Here is a 15,350-nt window from a genome sequence, read left to right as displayed (position 1 = left end):
ATTTTTGGCTGATGTAAAAGAGGGTATTGGGAGATGTCTGGGAACCCAGCTGGGTGTGGGGGAGGAGGCAGCCAAGCTAATGGCTGGTGGCTCCTTGTGGCAGATGTTCAGTGCAGGTACTCCATAAATTAAGGCACAGAAGAACAGATAAATGGCTTGGAAAAGGAATGGAGTAATTGCTAGTTTATTTTTGTTGCAGTCAGTTTAGGTTTTAGTACAGCCAAGGGACAAACGTTTTAAAGGCAAAATGTGATTATTAAGCCACAAATGACAAGTGCACTCACTACTTATAATAGCTTTAGGAAAAAAAATAGTTTTAGCTAACTCATTTCAAGCTTCAGCGTGGTAGCTGTGTTAGTCTGTATCAGCAAAAAGAATCAGGAGTACTTGTGGCACTTTAGAGACTAACGAATTTATTTGGGCATAAGCTAATGTCCAAATAAATTTGTTAGTCTCTAAGGTGCCATAAGTACTCCTTTTTTGCTAATTTCAAGCTGGCATTCATTTTTTAAAATACCAATTTAATGCATTTTAAGTAAAACACTTCTATAAAAATGACTTCTAAAAATAGAACAGCTTCTTCACTTCATTTTACTGTATTTAGTAGAGATACAAAAAGCTATTCCTTCCAGAATGTCAAACTGTATTCTGTATTACAGAATAAACGGTATTGGAACTAAGCCACTGTATGGCACATGCGAAGTCATCATGCAGGGGCAATTCTTCTCATGAAGAAAAATATTCTCAATTTCCTTTCTTCATTAAACTTTAGACTGTCATACAGAAACAACTGTATTACAAAGCGCACATTCAGATGTGTGTGGTGTTTCTCATGGATATAATGAGAGAATTTATCCAAACTGTTGCCTAACAAATGGCCAAATGTTTATCACCTGTAAATTAAACAAATGGTCTTTGATGTTTATTTAAGGCAGTTATCTTCAAATACATACAAGATGGTAAGACCAGGGAGGGATGGGCCACTCTTTAGTCACTGTTATGGGAGTTCCCTCACATCATACCAGTTTGCTACAGTTTCAAGATAGGGACTGACAAGAGTGGGATGCCCAGCATATGAATTTTGGTTCCCATTCATTCAGGATCTAGGCTGCAACAGCAGCAGCCCAGCTGGGTATGGGGGTTAGGACAATTCAGACAATTGGGCATAGCTATTCTGAAGTGTGCAGAGGGAGGGGGAAAAAATCTGTGTTAATCTTCCTTTGTATTTTCATTACTGGGTGCACAGGTGGGCTTCTAGGGTGGCTGGAGGTTTGCAGCTGGGCCTCAGGGGTGAAGCAGTCCTGAGCTGGCATGGGAGGAGGGGCATGTTATGGGACCAACTGATGCCTCCTCTCTACACTGCAGGGGCCTGTGAGCAGGCATCAGATATAATTGTGGTTCACCTTGAGGAAGATAATGTGGGACTGTGTAAAGGATAGCCTTAATGGTCAGAGTTAAGAAGGACTTGGGGCTGATCCTGGAACTTCTCCCAGGAGTAAAAATTGTATGATTGGATATGCTGCAATGCAGAGCATGGCAGGGAGCTGCGAAGCCCCTGAAAGGTCAACAAGGCTAGGAGGTATGTGAATAGGCAGGTGGCCAAATTCATGGATGCCATAGGAGGGTCAGTCTTTTCACATCCAGGCATAGTATATGAGGCACTAGAATTATTCAGGGAGGATGGGGTCCACCTGTCAGACATGGGAACTGAGAAGTTTTTGGCTGATATTAAAGGGGGCATTAGGAGATGCCTGGGTGCCTGGTTAACTATGGGCGGGGGTGGCCAAGCTAATTGCTAGTGCCTCTTTTGGAAGATGCCCACTGCAGGTATTCCATAGGGAAGGGCTACAGTGATCAGATAAATCCTTTACCAATGCATTTTAAGGGAGAAGAAATGGGAGGGGATGGGGGTGGGGAGGGTTTGGGACTCCTATGGCTGGTATAGCAGGGAACCAACTCTTTATAGTCTCCCTTAACCCTTATTTGAGGAGGGGGGGGAGGGTGAGGTCCCTGCTGTGGGTTGGCTGGAGACCAGGGTAGATAAGGGGGAGAGATATCAGAAGCCCCCAGCTATATATTGAAATGATTATGGAATTATTTGCACTGTATGCTTCTATCGGCCAGGTACTCCCAGACTTGTCTCTTGTCCTCTTTCTGGCATAGCTGGACAATAAGCACTGCCATTCAGTTTTAGCTAGCATATTCAATACATATGCTGGGTTGCTCACTAGCACACAAATTATTTATCTAAGTGATCAGACAGCTTTTTGGACAAGGCAACACTGAAAGGGGAAGAGATTTGGCACTTCTAATTTTTTTTTTTTTTAGTGTGAGGCAAAAATTGGTAGTCATTAAATATTTAATACATTTATTTATATCAAAAATACATATTTTAATTTCTACAAAAAGTTAATGTAAACAAAAACTTTCTATACTGCTGATTTTCTACTACATAATCTTAAGAAATCTTCAAAGCAGAAGATTGTTCTAAACAGCAAATGCATTATATATTAGATTCAAGCATCTTCAAACAACCACATGGGGGGAGGAGGAAAGGGAACAAAACCACATAACCTGTCACAGTTCATGTAGGAGATAAGAGCTTGGTTAAAAGAGATTTAGATGCAGTTAGTAAATTACAGTAGCAAATATAAAGTGCTGTGCCTGACATTTTTAAAGCTGAATTTTTTTGTATATGTGTGTACCTTTTTTAAAATGGTGAAATAAAGTTTTCTTCTTGATTTATGGTTGGAATTAGACCAGTCTCCAACTCCTTCTGCTTCTGGAGGAGACCCTGAAATGAGTACAAAGTAAATGCTCTTCCTTCTCTACAAAATAGGAGTCAATGGCAAGCTTCTACTTTATTTCTTAGTTGTACTTTTAAGGCTCTTTAACCAGTTTAAAATATGTAAATTCTGGAAAAAAAAAAACCATGGTAAGTCAAGCACTCAAAGTAGGAAAAACACCCTACTAAGAGTGCAGGTGCTGTTTTACTTCGGTTTCCTTTTGCACATGGAATGTGAGAGTCTTGCCTTCCATCTGTAGGAAGTCTGTGGCAGAGCAAGGAGTGGAACCTAGCTCTGACTCCCAGAACAGTGCCTCAAACAACAGAAATGGCCTCTTGTTCTTTGAACTCTATTTCATTCACAGTCTATCCTGGGCACTGAATGAGGTAGGAATCCTGCAGCACAAATAGTACATGATTATGTAATTAAATACTGCAGCTGTTCTAACAGGTTTTTGGTATGTAACTTCCTATGGCTTTAAAACAACAGAAAAAGCACATTTTAGCATGGGTTTTTAGTAAAGCTGGATTCCAGAACATTTTAACTATACCAATAATTGGTAGCAATAGTAAGCTGTGATTTTTTTTTTTCCTCTGTGCATCATTCCTTGGAGTAGAAGCCGGCACACATATATATGTTAGCATTTGCTTGCATGTGTGAATGTGCAAGGCAACAAAGAACTGGAAATCAAGACTGTTGGGATCTATTCCTGCCTCTGGAGGGGCATGTGAGCTCTAGTAGCTAGAGTGAGCATAGTTAAAGAGTTGAAACACTGATTCTGAAGAGTGGTTTGGGAAAAGCAACATGAGCTGAGGCAGTAACACTAAAAATGTGGAGATTCTAGTCCTTGCTACAACTCCTTTATGCTGCTCCAGCTGCACTTGTGGCTGGTGTGGTCCTTGGAGCTACTCCCCAGCAGAAGGGCAGTGTATGGCTAACATAACATACTATTATTTGTAATACTGTAGTGGCAAGGGGCTCTAGTGGTGAACCAGGACCCCAGGGGACTAGGTGCTGAACAAAAAGACAGTCCCTGCGCTCAAAGAGCTTATGTAATCTTTTTGCTCCTGTGCACCCCCACCATAAGCCCTAACCTAGAGGTAGGAGGGAGGCAGGAACTGAAGTGGCAAAACTTGAAGTGAGCTTGGCAATTCCAAGGTGCGGCGAGGCCCATAGGTATGATGTTACTGTCATATATTTAGGCGTGGAAAGATTAGATTTTTATTGGTAAAATGTTGGTTTTTGCCATACATACACAAAGTGATGAAAAAATATTTCTATCAGTAGTAACTGACATTTACAGACAAAGAAAAATGCTGCTTAAGGACTTAGTTTGATTTAAAGATGTTTAGACATATAGTGTTGACAATTTGTGTGTAAAGTTAAAAAGCTTTAACTTTTTGATGCTCACTGTCTATCATTAATTGTATTAGGCCCTCCCCCACAATATCCCACAACTGTGATTTAAAAAAAAAAAGCTTAAAAACCCACAAATTTGCACCATTGTGGAAATTTAAGTAGATTAGAAAGGATTAATAATAAACATTGAGAGTGTTACAGGAGCCTCAAAGTTAGCAGAACTTACACTAGCGGCTGCACAAACCCTGGAAGGAGCTCAGAAAGTGGAAAGGTGGCCTAAAGGCTCTTTTGCCCCTCAGTAACTATACCAGGGCTGCATCTTGCATGCTGTGACCATTGAGCGACAGAACAATAGCTGGTCCCTCAGTTCTATTCTTATATCTGCCAGAAATGACCCTGTGCAACCTCTCAGTAAGAGGGAAAGAAAGATACTTGCCATCTTCCTAAAGTACGTTTATGAGATCTTGCTCACAAATAGGGGCTAAGGTACAGCTTTAGTCAGTCACTGGAAAGGAGGTGACTAGACCTCACTGGGGTTTTTTGTTTTACTTCCTACCACACCTTTCCCTGAAGACTAAGTTTGAGTGACACGTGAGTGGCAGATCTTGCTACAGCTGTGATGGAGAAAATGGAGCACTGCTCCATCATAGTTGAAAGAGGAGAAGAAGATATCTCTGCTTTTTGGGAGGAGGCTGTGCTCATCTTCCCCCCCGCCCCCCACGCACACTTTTTTTTAAAATCCCTGCCTTCCCGAGGCCAGGCAGTGGTGGCAGCTAAGGCTACCACTGCTCCTGTATTCCTGTAGGTAGGAAAACATCCCTATTTCACCCCCCCTACGCTAAACCTAAAATCACTGATATTAACACCGTAAAGCACTAACACCAAACTTCTTTGCTAAGCTCACCTAGAACAAACTGCAGGAATGCTCAGCAACATGCTGGCTTCAGTCCCCATAATTGAACACCATTTTGCAAATATGGTGTAGCTAGAGGAATATTCAAAAGTGATGGATCTTTGGCAAGCATTTCCATGAGCTCAGAGAAACCCAGCCAAATGGAATTGGACAATGTAATGGATCCAGCTACACAGACAGTTTCTATTTCCAATCTCCCACCTTTACATACCAGCTAAGGTCTGGCAATTTTGGAATCCCAGCTAGCTCATTCAGAATTGGACAATAAGGATGACTGCCAGCCTCAAATTTTGCAGGGGCATTGTGTGGGGAAGGGGGTATATCTGCTACTGGTGTACCAAATGTGCAGGGGCAGAAGCATGTCTCCCTAGAAGCACAGTAATTATTATTATATATTGTAACTATTTATCGTTCTACTGGAACGCTTTCAGACTTTCTCCCTCTAGCTACTTTACCCAACATATCTGTCGTGCTTCTATAGCTGTAATGCTTTGGTGAAAGAAGTGGCACTAGTCAAACCTGCAAATTAATTACTTCTGCCAATAAATTGCTAGTAGAACCTGCTTATCTTTTGGTTAGACCACTGCTGCACCAAAGAATATGACACTACATTAGGACATAGTCTCATTAGGAAAATAATGCAAAGCAGGTCAGAGAGCTGAAGTTCCACTAGTAAGTGTTCCTGCTTTCATTAATTAATTTTTAATGGCAGAATGGAAGTGCAACCTGAAAAGAACCTGACACTGAATGAAATAAAGTGACACAAACACTATTTGCAAAGGCCAGTTTTAGTAGTTCAAACTGATGTTTAATGTTCAGAATGAAAGAAATTAATGTTATGCCTATGAATGGCTCCTTACTGTCACTTACACGAAAAATGTGCTGTGTGAAAGATATGCAAACTTGTAGGGTATTAAAATGTGAGCTGTTTTAGGAGTTTTGTTATAGTATGCACTTTGCGCTCCCACCCACCCATATCAGGTCGTTTAGTGGAGGAAAACCATGAAGCATTTGTGCTGGTCATCCAAGTCTACTACCTCAATTGGCCTGGCCATGCAGAAAGACTGGCCTGAAGTAGAGAGAGTGTTCTCACTGAGATGCATAAATACCCCCACCTCTTGAGCACATGTTGTGCAAGTGTTTCCCATACCTGGTCTTGCTGCTTCCCTTCCCTGCTTGTCTCTGTTCACATGAGTTCCCCTTTCCTCACAATTTCTTTGACTGCTCCTTAAAGAACTCCAAAATATCTTTCTTTCTGTAGCCAGACAAGGACTCACTGCATCCAGCTGCAGTGAGCATATTTGCTTTGAACCACATTCTATTATCCACTAAATCACTCCTGTTTTACTAAGTAGATGGATAGCAACATCATCTCAATAGTATCTTGACCCCATCCAAAACACTATGTAGCCATCAGAGTCATCAGTTGATGTTTTATGTGCAGTGTCCGTACTCTTAAATATTTTAAACTTTTCACTAAAAAGAAACACATCGCATTCAAATTGTTTTCACTAAATCTTGTGGAGTTATGTCATTACCATTAATTTACTAGAGGTAACGAAGCAAACACTACGTAGCTTATACCAATGTACACACGCTTTTCTTTTGAACAAATTCAGTTATATATTTTGTTAAGACACTTCTTATTTTTATAGATATACTGGGAATCCAAAAACAGATTTCAGTGTTGACAAAAAAAAACTAATTTAGGGAAGGTGTTTTATAACAATTCATACTTCAAATTAACAAAGTAAAATATTTTTCATAGTTGCTATGATTGCCAGCCCTGTTAAGTCTTTTGCTGTGAGTGGACAGCTACACCTTGACAGGCTCAGACACCAGTTGTGGGAATGTCATCCCCTTAAGATAGCAGCAAAGAGTCCTATGGCACCTTATAGGGTACGTCTACACTACGGGACTATTCCGAATTTGCATAAACCGGTTTTGTAAAACAGATTTTATAAAATCGAGTGCGCGCGGCCACACTAAACACATTAAATCGGTGGTGTGCGTCCATGGTCCGAGGCTAGTGTCGATTTCTGCAGCGTTGCACTGTGGGTAGCTATCCCGTAGCTATCCCATAGTTCCCGCAGCCTCCCCCGCCCCTTGGCATTTCCGGGTTGAGATCCCAGTGCCTGATGGGGCAAAAATCATTGTCGCGGGTGGTTCTGGGTACAGCCTCACCCCTCCCTCCCTGAGCAGCAGACAACCGTTTCGCGCCTTTTTTTGCTTGGTGAACTGTGCAGACGCCATAGCACAGCAAGCATGGACCCTGCTCAGCTCCATACCGCAATCGTGAATGTTTTAAACACCTCGCGCACTCTTGTGCAGTCTATGGTGAACCAGGACCTTGAATCCGAGGCGAGGAGGAGGCGGATACGGCAGCGCGGCGATGACAGTGATGAGGACGTAGACACAGAATTCTCTCAAACCGCAGGCCCCTGCGCTTTGGAGATCCTGATGGTAATGGGGCAGATTCTATCCATTGAACGCTGATTTTGGGCCCGGGAAACAAGCACTGACTGGTGGGACCACATTGTGTTGCAGGTGTGGGACAATTCCCAGTGGCTGCGAAACTTTCGCATGCGTAAGGGCATTTTCATGGAACTTTGTGACTTGCTTGCCCCTGCTCTGAAACGCCATAATACCAAGATGAGAGCAGCCCTCACAGTAGAGAAGCGAGTGGCGATAGCCCTGTTGAAGCTTGCAACGCCAGACAGCTGCCGGTCAGTCGGGAATCAATTTGGAGTTGGAAAATCTACTGTGGGGGCTGCTGTGATGCAAGTAGCCAAAGCAATCACTAAGCTGCTGCTACGAAAGGTTGTGACTCTGGGAAACGTGCAGGCCATAGTGGATGGCTTTGCTGCACTGGGATTCCCTAACTGTGGGGGGGCGATAGATGGAACCCATATCCCTATCTTGGCACCGCAGCGCCAGGGCACCCAGTACGTAAACCGGAAGGGGTACTTTTCAATGGTGCTGCAAGCACTGGTAGATCACAAGGGACGTTTCACAAACATCCACGTGGGATGGCCAGGGAGGGTTTATGACGCTCGCGTCTTCAGAAGCACTACTCTGTTTAAACGGCTGCAGCAAGGGAATTACTTCCCAGACCAGAAAATAACAGTTGGGGATGTTGAAATGCCTGTCGTTATCCTGGGGGACCCAGCCTACCCCTTGATGCCATGGCTCATGAAGCCATACACAGGCAGCCTGGACAGTGGTCAGGATCTGTTCAATTACAGGCTGAGCAAGTGCAGAATGGTGGTGGAATGTGCATTTGGCCGTTTAAAGGCACGCTGGCGCACATTACTGACTCACTCAGACCTCAGCCAAACCAATGTCCCCTATGTTATTACTGCTTGCTGTATTCTCCACAATCTCTGTGAGAGTAAGGGGGAGACCTTTATGGCGGGGTGGGAGGCTGAGGCAAATCACCTGGCTGCTGATTACGCACAGCCAGACACCAGGGAGATTAGAAGAGCACACCAGGAAGCGGTGCGCATCAGAGAAGCTTTGAAAACGAGCTTCATCAATGGCCAGGGTACAGTGTGACTGCTGTGTTTGTTGATGAACACCCAACCCCCTTGATTGACTCAGTCCCTGTAAGCAACTCCCCCTCCCCCTTCGAGTACAGCTTACTTATGCAAATAAAGTCACTCTCATTTAAAAAGCATGAATTCTTTATTGATTCATTATAAAAAGAGGGAGAGAAGTAAGGGTGTGGTTTGGGAGGAGGATAGGAGGGATGGAGAAGGCCATTAAAAAAAAATTCACAGTAACGACATCCTTCTGGTTGGGCTGTCCACGGGGGTGGAGTGGGCGGGTGCACGGAGCCTCCCCCCACGCGTTCTTACACGTCTGGGTGAGGAGGATGTGGAACATGGTGAGGGTTGAGGGTGGTTATACAGGGGCTGCAGCGGCACTCTGTGATCCTGCTGCCGTTCCTGAAGCTCCACAAGACGCTGGAGCATGTCAGTTTGATCACGCAGCAGCCCCAGAGTTGCATCCCGCCACCGCTGATCTTCCTGCCGCCACCGCTGATTTTCCTGCCGGTCTTCCTGCCGCCACCTCTCATCTCGGTTGTCCCTCCTGTCCTCACGTTCATCCCTCCTGTCCTCACGTTCACTGGCCTCTTTCCTGTAATTTGAAACCATGTCCTTCCACTCATTCAGATGAGCTCTTTCATTGCGTGTAACTTCCATAATATCCGAGAACATCTCATCTCGCGTCTTCTTTTTCCTCCGCCTTATCTGTGCTAGCCTTTGGGATGGAGGAGGAATGGTTGAAAAATTTGCAGCTGCATGAGGGAGATAAATATTTAGAAAGATACATTTTACAGAACAATGGTTATACTCTTTCACAGTGAACAGCACTATTCACCTAGCACATGTGATTTCCCTACAAGGTCGCATTTTTCATCTTAATAGTGAGTGCTTGCAGCTCTGGAATTACAGATCTCACAGACACAGGTCCAGGCATCAGAATTCAGCTTGCATGCGGCCATGGTAAGCCACTGTCTTTCGGCTTCTGTAGTGATTTACCCCTCCCCCCCAACGCATGGCTAATACCACGCTAGCTCCCTGCTAATCAACAACCTTCCCACCCCCCCACCCACTGCGTGTCTGGTAGCTTGGGGAAGATCGCCGGTGACCAAACACAGAAAAGATCATCGGCATTTCACTCCTCCCCTCCCCCCGCTTTGCTACGTGCAGGAAAGTGTTTTTTTTAAGCTGCTGTAGTCCACGAACCCAGTAGAAAAATGGCCACCCCCCTTACTTAAATTCCTGATTTTTAACCAGGTTATCCTGAACGATATCACTTTGCTGAGGATAACAGAACAAGATAAAGAGCGGATGCTTCTTGAATGCCAGCAGTCACCGGGACCATACACTGCTATGCTTTGCCACGCAATGATACCTGATTACTTGCTACATGCATGGCGTGGTAAAGTGTCCTACCATGGTGGGCGGAACAAGGCTGCCTTGCCCAGAAACCTTCTGCAAAGGCTTCTGAAGTACCTACAGGAGCGCTTCATCGAGATGTCCCTGGAGGATTTCCTCTCAATCCCCGGACATGTTAACAAACTTTTCTAAGTAACTATACTGTCTGCGAATGCATCCCAAGTCCTCAGGGCAAATCAATCATTAAAAAAGGCTTGCTTAAAAAACAATGTTTGCTATTTGCAAAGGTACACTCACCAGAGCTCCTTTCCATGGCGTCATTGTCTGGGATAGTGGCTTGTGAGGGCTGGGAGGACGGTAATTCCGTCAGGGTGATAAAAAGCTCCTGGCTGCTGGGGCTCACGGAGTGCTGTGTGCTCTGCTAGGTCTTCCTCCTCTTCTTCATCTTCATCTTCCCGCCTGCATAATCCTCAGCCATGGCAGAGATTACAACCCCACCTCGGAATCCACGATCAGGGTGGGGTACTTGTGGCGCAGCCCCTAAAATTGCATGCAGCTCAGCATAGAAGCGGCATGTTTTTCGACCTGCCCCGGACCTTCCGTTTGCTTCTTTGGTTTTCTGGTAGGCTTGTCTGAGCTCCTTAACTTTCACTCTGCACTGCACTGAGTCCCTGCTGTGGCCTTTATCCGTCATAGCCTTAGAAATTCTTTCAAATACTTTTTCATTTCGTCTTTTGGAACGCAGTTCTGTTAGCACTGAATCCTCTCCCCAGATAGCAATCAGATCCAGTACCTCCCGTGCAGTCCATGCTGGGGCTCTTTTACGATTCTCAGGAGACTGCATTGTTAACTGTGCTGATGAGCTGTGCGTGGTCACCTATGCTGATGAGATCTCTACGCTGGGGAAGCAGGAAATGAATTTCAAAACTTCGCGGGGCTTTTCCTGTCTACCTGGCCAGTGCATCCGAGTTCAGAATGCTGTCCAGAGCGGTCACTGGTGCACTGTGGGATACCGCCCGGAGGCCAATACCATCGATCAGCGGCCACACTAACCCTAATCTGATATGGTAATACCGATACTAGCGTTACTCCTCTCGTTAGGGAGGAGTACAGAAACCGGTTTAAAGAGCCATTAAAATCGATATAAGGTGCCTCCTAGTGTGGACGGTTGTGGCGTTAAATCGGTTTTACGCTCCTAAAACCGATTTAAACGCCTAGTGTAGACCAGGCCATAGACTAACAGGACTCTTTGCTGCTTTTACAGATCCAGACTAACACAGCTACCCCTCTGATACTTGACACCCTTAAGATAGGGTCCTGATGTGCTGTGAAAAAATTATTCCACTTTTATCCCAGAGCTGAATCACCCTCTCCCCAGGAAGACCACTTTCTTAGGTGCTCAACTGTCTCAAAGCTAGGAAAAGAAAGAGGCTAAAGATGAGAGTAATGTAAGAAACACCAGGGCAAAAAAGTAGGATGAAAGACAGGGATAGAATCAAGAATAGGGCTAAAAGGATGGGAAATGATTATGAAAATACAAAACTTTAAAATGTTAATTACAGATTTAGCTTATACTGTACCTGGCGTAATTCTGATAGTCCTTTGAGGATTGCCTGTTGTCGGTCTCTGTTTTTCACCACATTAGGATTAAGAAGTGGATCTCTCACATGATCAGAACTAAAAATCTGCCGTGGTGTATGGCAAGAATCTAAAGATAAGTATAAATCAAATTAATTATACTAAGTAATTGTTTCAATTTTACTTTAATTTCTTCGAAGTAATCTTTTTATAGGCTTTGCAGAATTTGATTTTTTTTATAATTAACAGAAAATATCAATGTTTATTTTTAAGCATGTTTTTTCTATTTCTATAGATTTAACTTTTCACAGTTGCAACAAATTATGGGAGATCAGACAACTAGGGGTTAGACAATAATTGTTAATGCCAGTAGACGCTGAGATTCAAAAAAGTTAAAGCTGCATAACCATTAAAACACAAATTGTCAATATTACATGTCAAAATATACAAAGTAAATATCCTTAAAACAAACTAAGTCCTTAAGAAGCTTTTTTTTATTTTGCCTATCTTGTAAATTTTGGTTAGTATTAGGGCTGTCAAGTGATTAAAAAAATTAATGGCGATTAACCGCAATGTTAAACAGTAACAGAATACCATTTATTTAAATATTTTTTGATGTTTTCTACATTTTCAAATATATTGATTTCGATTAAAACACAGAATACGAAGTGTACAGTGCACTTTATATTTATTTTTTATTACAAATATTTGCACTGTAAAAAACAAAAGAAATAGTATTTTCAGTTCACCTGATAGAAGTACTGTAGTACAATCTCTTTATCGTGAAAGCTGAACTTACAAATGTAGAATTATGTACAAAAAATAACTTCATTCAAAAATAAAACAATGTAAAACTTTAGTGCCTACAAGTCCACTCAGTTCTATTTCAGCCATTCACTCAGATAAACAAGTTTGATTACATTTGCAGGAGATAAAGCTGCCCGCTTCTTGTTTATAATGTCACCTGAAGGTGAGAACAGGCGTTCGCATGGCACTGTTGTAGCCAGCGTCGCAAGATATTTATGTGCCAGATGCACTAAAGATTCATATGTCCCTTCATGCTTCAATTACCATTCCAGAGGATATGCATCCATGCTGATGATGGGTTCTGTTCAATAATGATCCAAAGCAGAGTGGACCAATGCATATTCATTTTCACCATCTAAGTCAGATGCCACCAGCAGAAGGTTGATTTTCTGTTTTGGTGGTTCGGGTTCTGTAGTTTCCGCATCTGAGTGTTGCTCTTTTAAACGTTCTGAAAGCATGCTCCACACCTTATCCCTCTCAGATTTTGGACAGCACTTCATATTCTTAAACCTTGGGTTGAGTGCTGTAGCTATTTTTAGAAATCTCACATTGGTACCGTCTCTGTCTTCTGTCAAATCTGCAGTGACAGTGTTTGTAAATCAAACAACACGTGCTGGGTCATCATCCGAGACTGCTATAACATGAAATATATGGCAGAATGCGGGTAAAACAGAACAGGGGACATACAATTCTCCCCCATGGAGTTCAGTCACAAATTTTATTAACACACTACATCATCAGCATGGAATCATGTCCTCCGGAATGGTGGCTGAAGCATGAAGGGGCATATGAATGTTTAGCTTTGTTAACTTTATTTTCTTTTAACACTATCCATTAGTGGCCTACCAAGTACCGGCTCTCTGTATAATACTGCGCCACAACTGATTAGTCAAAGGCATTTATAAGGATAAATGTCAGAGACTTCAGTGCACTATTTACACCAGGTATTCACACAACTCTTAAAACTAAATCACTATAATCCCTCCCCCCATCTTAATATCGGTTTACAATATGTTTCAGTACCATTAAACTGTCGATATTGTGGATCATGTGTTGAAGGTCTAGTCATTGGTGCATCTGGATCAAGGTAATAAATTTCATTTGTTCGCACATAGGGAATAAAATGAGAAGAGGGTGGCCGTTCAGGTTCAATAACTGGAGAAGACGATTTCCTCTGTTGCATGTCTGTGTTGATATTTCTCTCTCTTCCACTATTGCCATTCTGAACTGGGAAATTAGAAGTATTTATCTGCCTTTGTTGTACTTGGTATAATCTGTTTTTAACTGCTGGAACAGGTGGTGATTCAGATCTGTGCAAAACAATTTTAGTTAGACCAAAATTTTCAAGCAATATGCTTCATTTTATTAATACGCCTCAAAACTAATGAAATATTGTTTAATAGATCTTTAAACAAAATCTAAAATGATGTCTTCCCTCCCCTATGTGCCTTATGTGCACTATAAACATTTACGCTTTTCACACTTTTAGTGCAAAGTGGCCAGAAACTCAAGGATCTTGCTAATTAGGAATTCCCAGATGACAAATAATCAGAATAATGACTCTGTGCTACCTCTGTTGTCACTACAGGATAGGCTGCATGGGTTGATGAAAGGGAGAACCCACACAGATCTGGTTATTCCCACCTGCCAAAATGGTCATTTGGGACCAAAGAGCCGTCTGAAGGCTTGGCCAGACCCGAGAATCAGGCCATGAATATTCTATTTCTGTTAGCTTGCAGACAATTGTGGGCTCTTATTTCCTAGACTGAGTGGCATCCTATCATTTTCCTTCTATAGTATTTGACACTTTTATTTTAAACATTTAACAGAAATATCTGTTTTCTAGAATTAGCCATTTGCTCATCATTCTCTCTGTACCTGAAAACAAGCTCTATGAAATTTATAAAAGTAATTCATATTATTTAAATCTGTGCTAGTTCTTTTAAGGATAAAATGCATTCTAAACACTTTTTTATGAAAGCAAATGCAAATAAACGTGCTAGCAAAAAATATATACTGCAAAAGGTCATGTTCCCTGCCCAAGTGACAGAAAGGAAGAGTAGGTCCTGTTCTTAAATAACTAAACTTGCCCTCATTTTGGGACAGATTCTGCTGTCTAATATATGCCTTTATCTCACAATGAAGCACATCAAAAGGCCATTTTGATCTGATCCAATATCTTCTCCTTACACAGAGAGGTTGCAAGAATGGGCCCTTCAATAAGGAATCCGATTCATTTGGCACTTGGGTGCTTAAAGCAGTCTATGAGGGAAGTTAGTCAGTGACAGCAGGAGGAGAGTTTACAAAAATGTGTACTTCCTGTATTGCCAATCCCAACCATTCAAAAATCATGAGTAAGGCCCCTCCCCCAAATTATAATTAACTTAAAAATCATCCAGTATTTTAGTAATAAATGTTAAATTAATTGAATTTGCCTTGTAGCACTGAAAACCAGTCAAGTTCATGTTTAAAGCTTTTCTCCACAACCATGAGGGAATTATGTGTGTATTTTTCTCTCACTACAAGTACAGTATCTTTGCCATCTTAAATTCCAGTTATGAAGGGGTTAAGGGTGATCAGAACACTCCAAATCTAAAGCAAATCCAAAGAAACTTTGAAAGACTCCACATGTGATCAGCATAGTTTACCCAAGTATAGTACTCTCTGAAATGTTTTTTACTTGATATATATATATAAACTTTTATTTTAAAAAATGGTATATTTTTAATAAAAAGTAAAAATGGCACTAAAACATATCTAATTTCTCATTCTTAATTTCATTGTAATAACTGATACAGAATGCAGACCTACCTTTCTTCATTCAAATGACTCTTCTGAGATTGTTCTTTCTACAATAAGATCAAAAGAAGTAAAACAAAAAAATTCTATTTTTTTTTTATAATATATATTTTATTTTGTAAGACAAAATGTTTTTTTTCCTTCTAAAGTTCCTAAAGTAGTGTTAGACCTGAATTCAGGGGAAATATACATATCTAAGTCTTT

At 41.9% G+C, this 15,350-nt stretch overlaps 1 protein-coding gene across 17 annotated transcripts in view; it reads right to left on the bottom strand.

Annotated features, from left to right (window-relative positions):
• Positions 1-15,350, bottom strand: part of CCDC66 (coiled-coil domain containing 66) — a 90,447-nt gene that overhangs the window by 38,293 nt on the left and 36,804 nt on the right. For 9 of the 17 annotated variants that reach the window (XR_005601211.1, XR_005601207.1, XR_005601206.1 and 6 more), the window contains 3 exons: positions 15,159-15,196; positions 13,371-13,657; positions 11,543-11,670 (listed from right to left, as the gene is read on the bottom strand). Coding sequence is in view for 8 of the 17 variants with exons in the window: in XM_039546924.1 (XP_039402858.1) it covers positions 11,543-11,670; positions 13,371-13,657; positions 15,159-15,196 (453 nt within the window). In the remaining 9 variants the exon portion in view is untranslated. Of the gene's footprint in view, positions 1-580; positions 894-2,705; positions 2,795-6,509; positions 6,535-11,542; positions 11,671-13,370; positions 13,658-15,158; positions 15,197-15,350 lie in introns of those variants that run through there. The other 8 variants (XR_005601204.1, XM_039546926.1, XM_039546927.1 and 5 more) reach the window with 3 other exon arrangements.

This window comes from Mauremys reevesii, linkage group 7 (assembly GCF_016161935.1).
Source record: "Mauremys reevesii isolate NIE-2019 linkage group 7, ASM1616193v1, whole genome shotgun sequence".
In the NCBI taxonomy this organism is placed as follows: Eukaryota; Metazoa; Chordata; order Testudines; family Geoemydidae; genus Mauremys; species Mauremys reevesii.
Note: the sequence above shows the minus strand (reverse complement) of the source record. Positions and strands in the feature narration are given on the sequence as shown.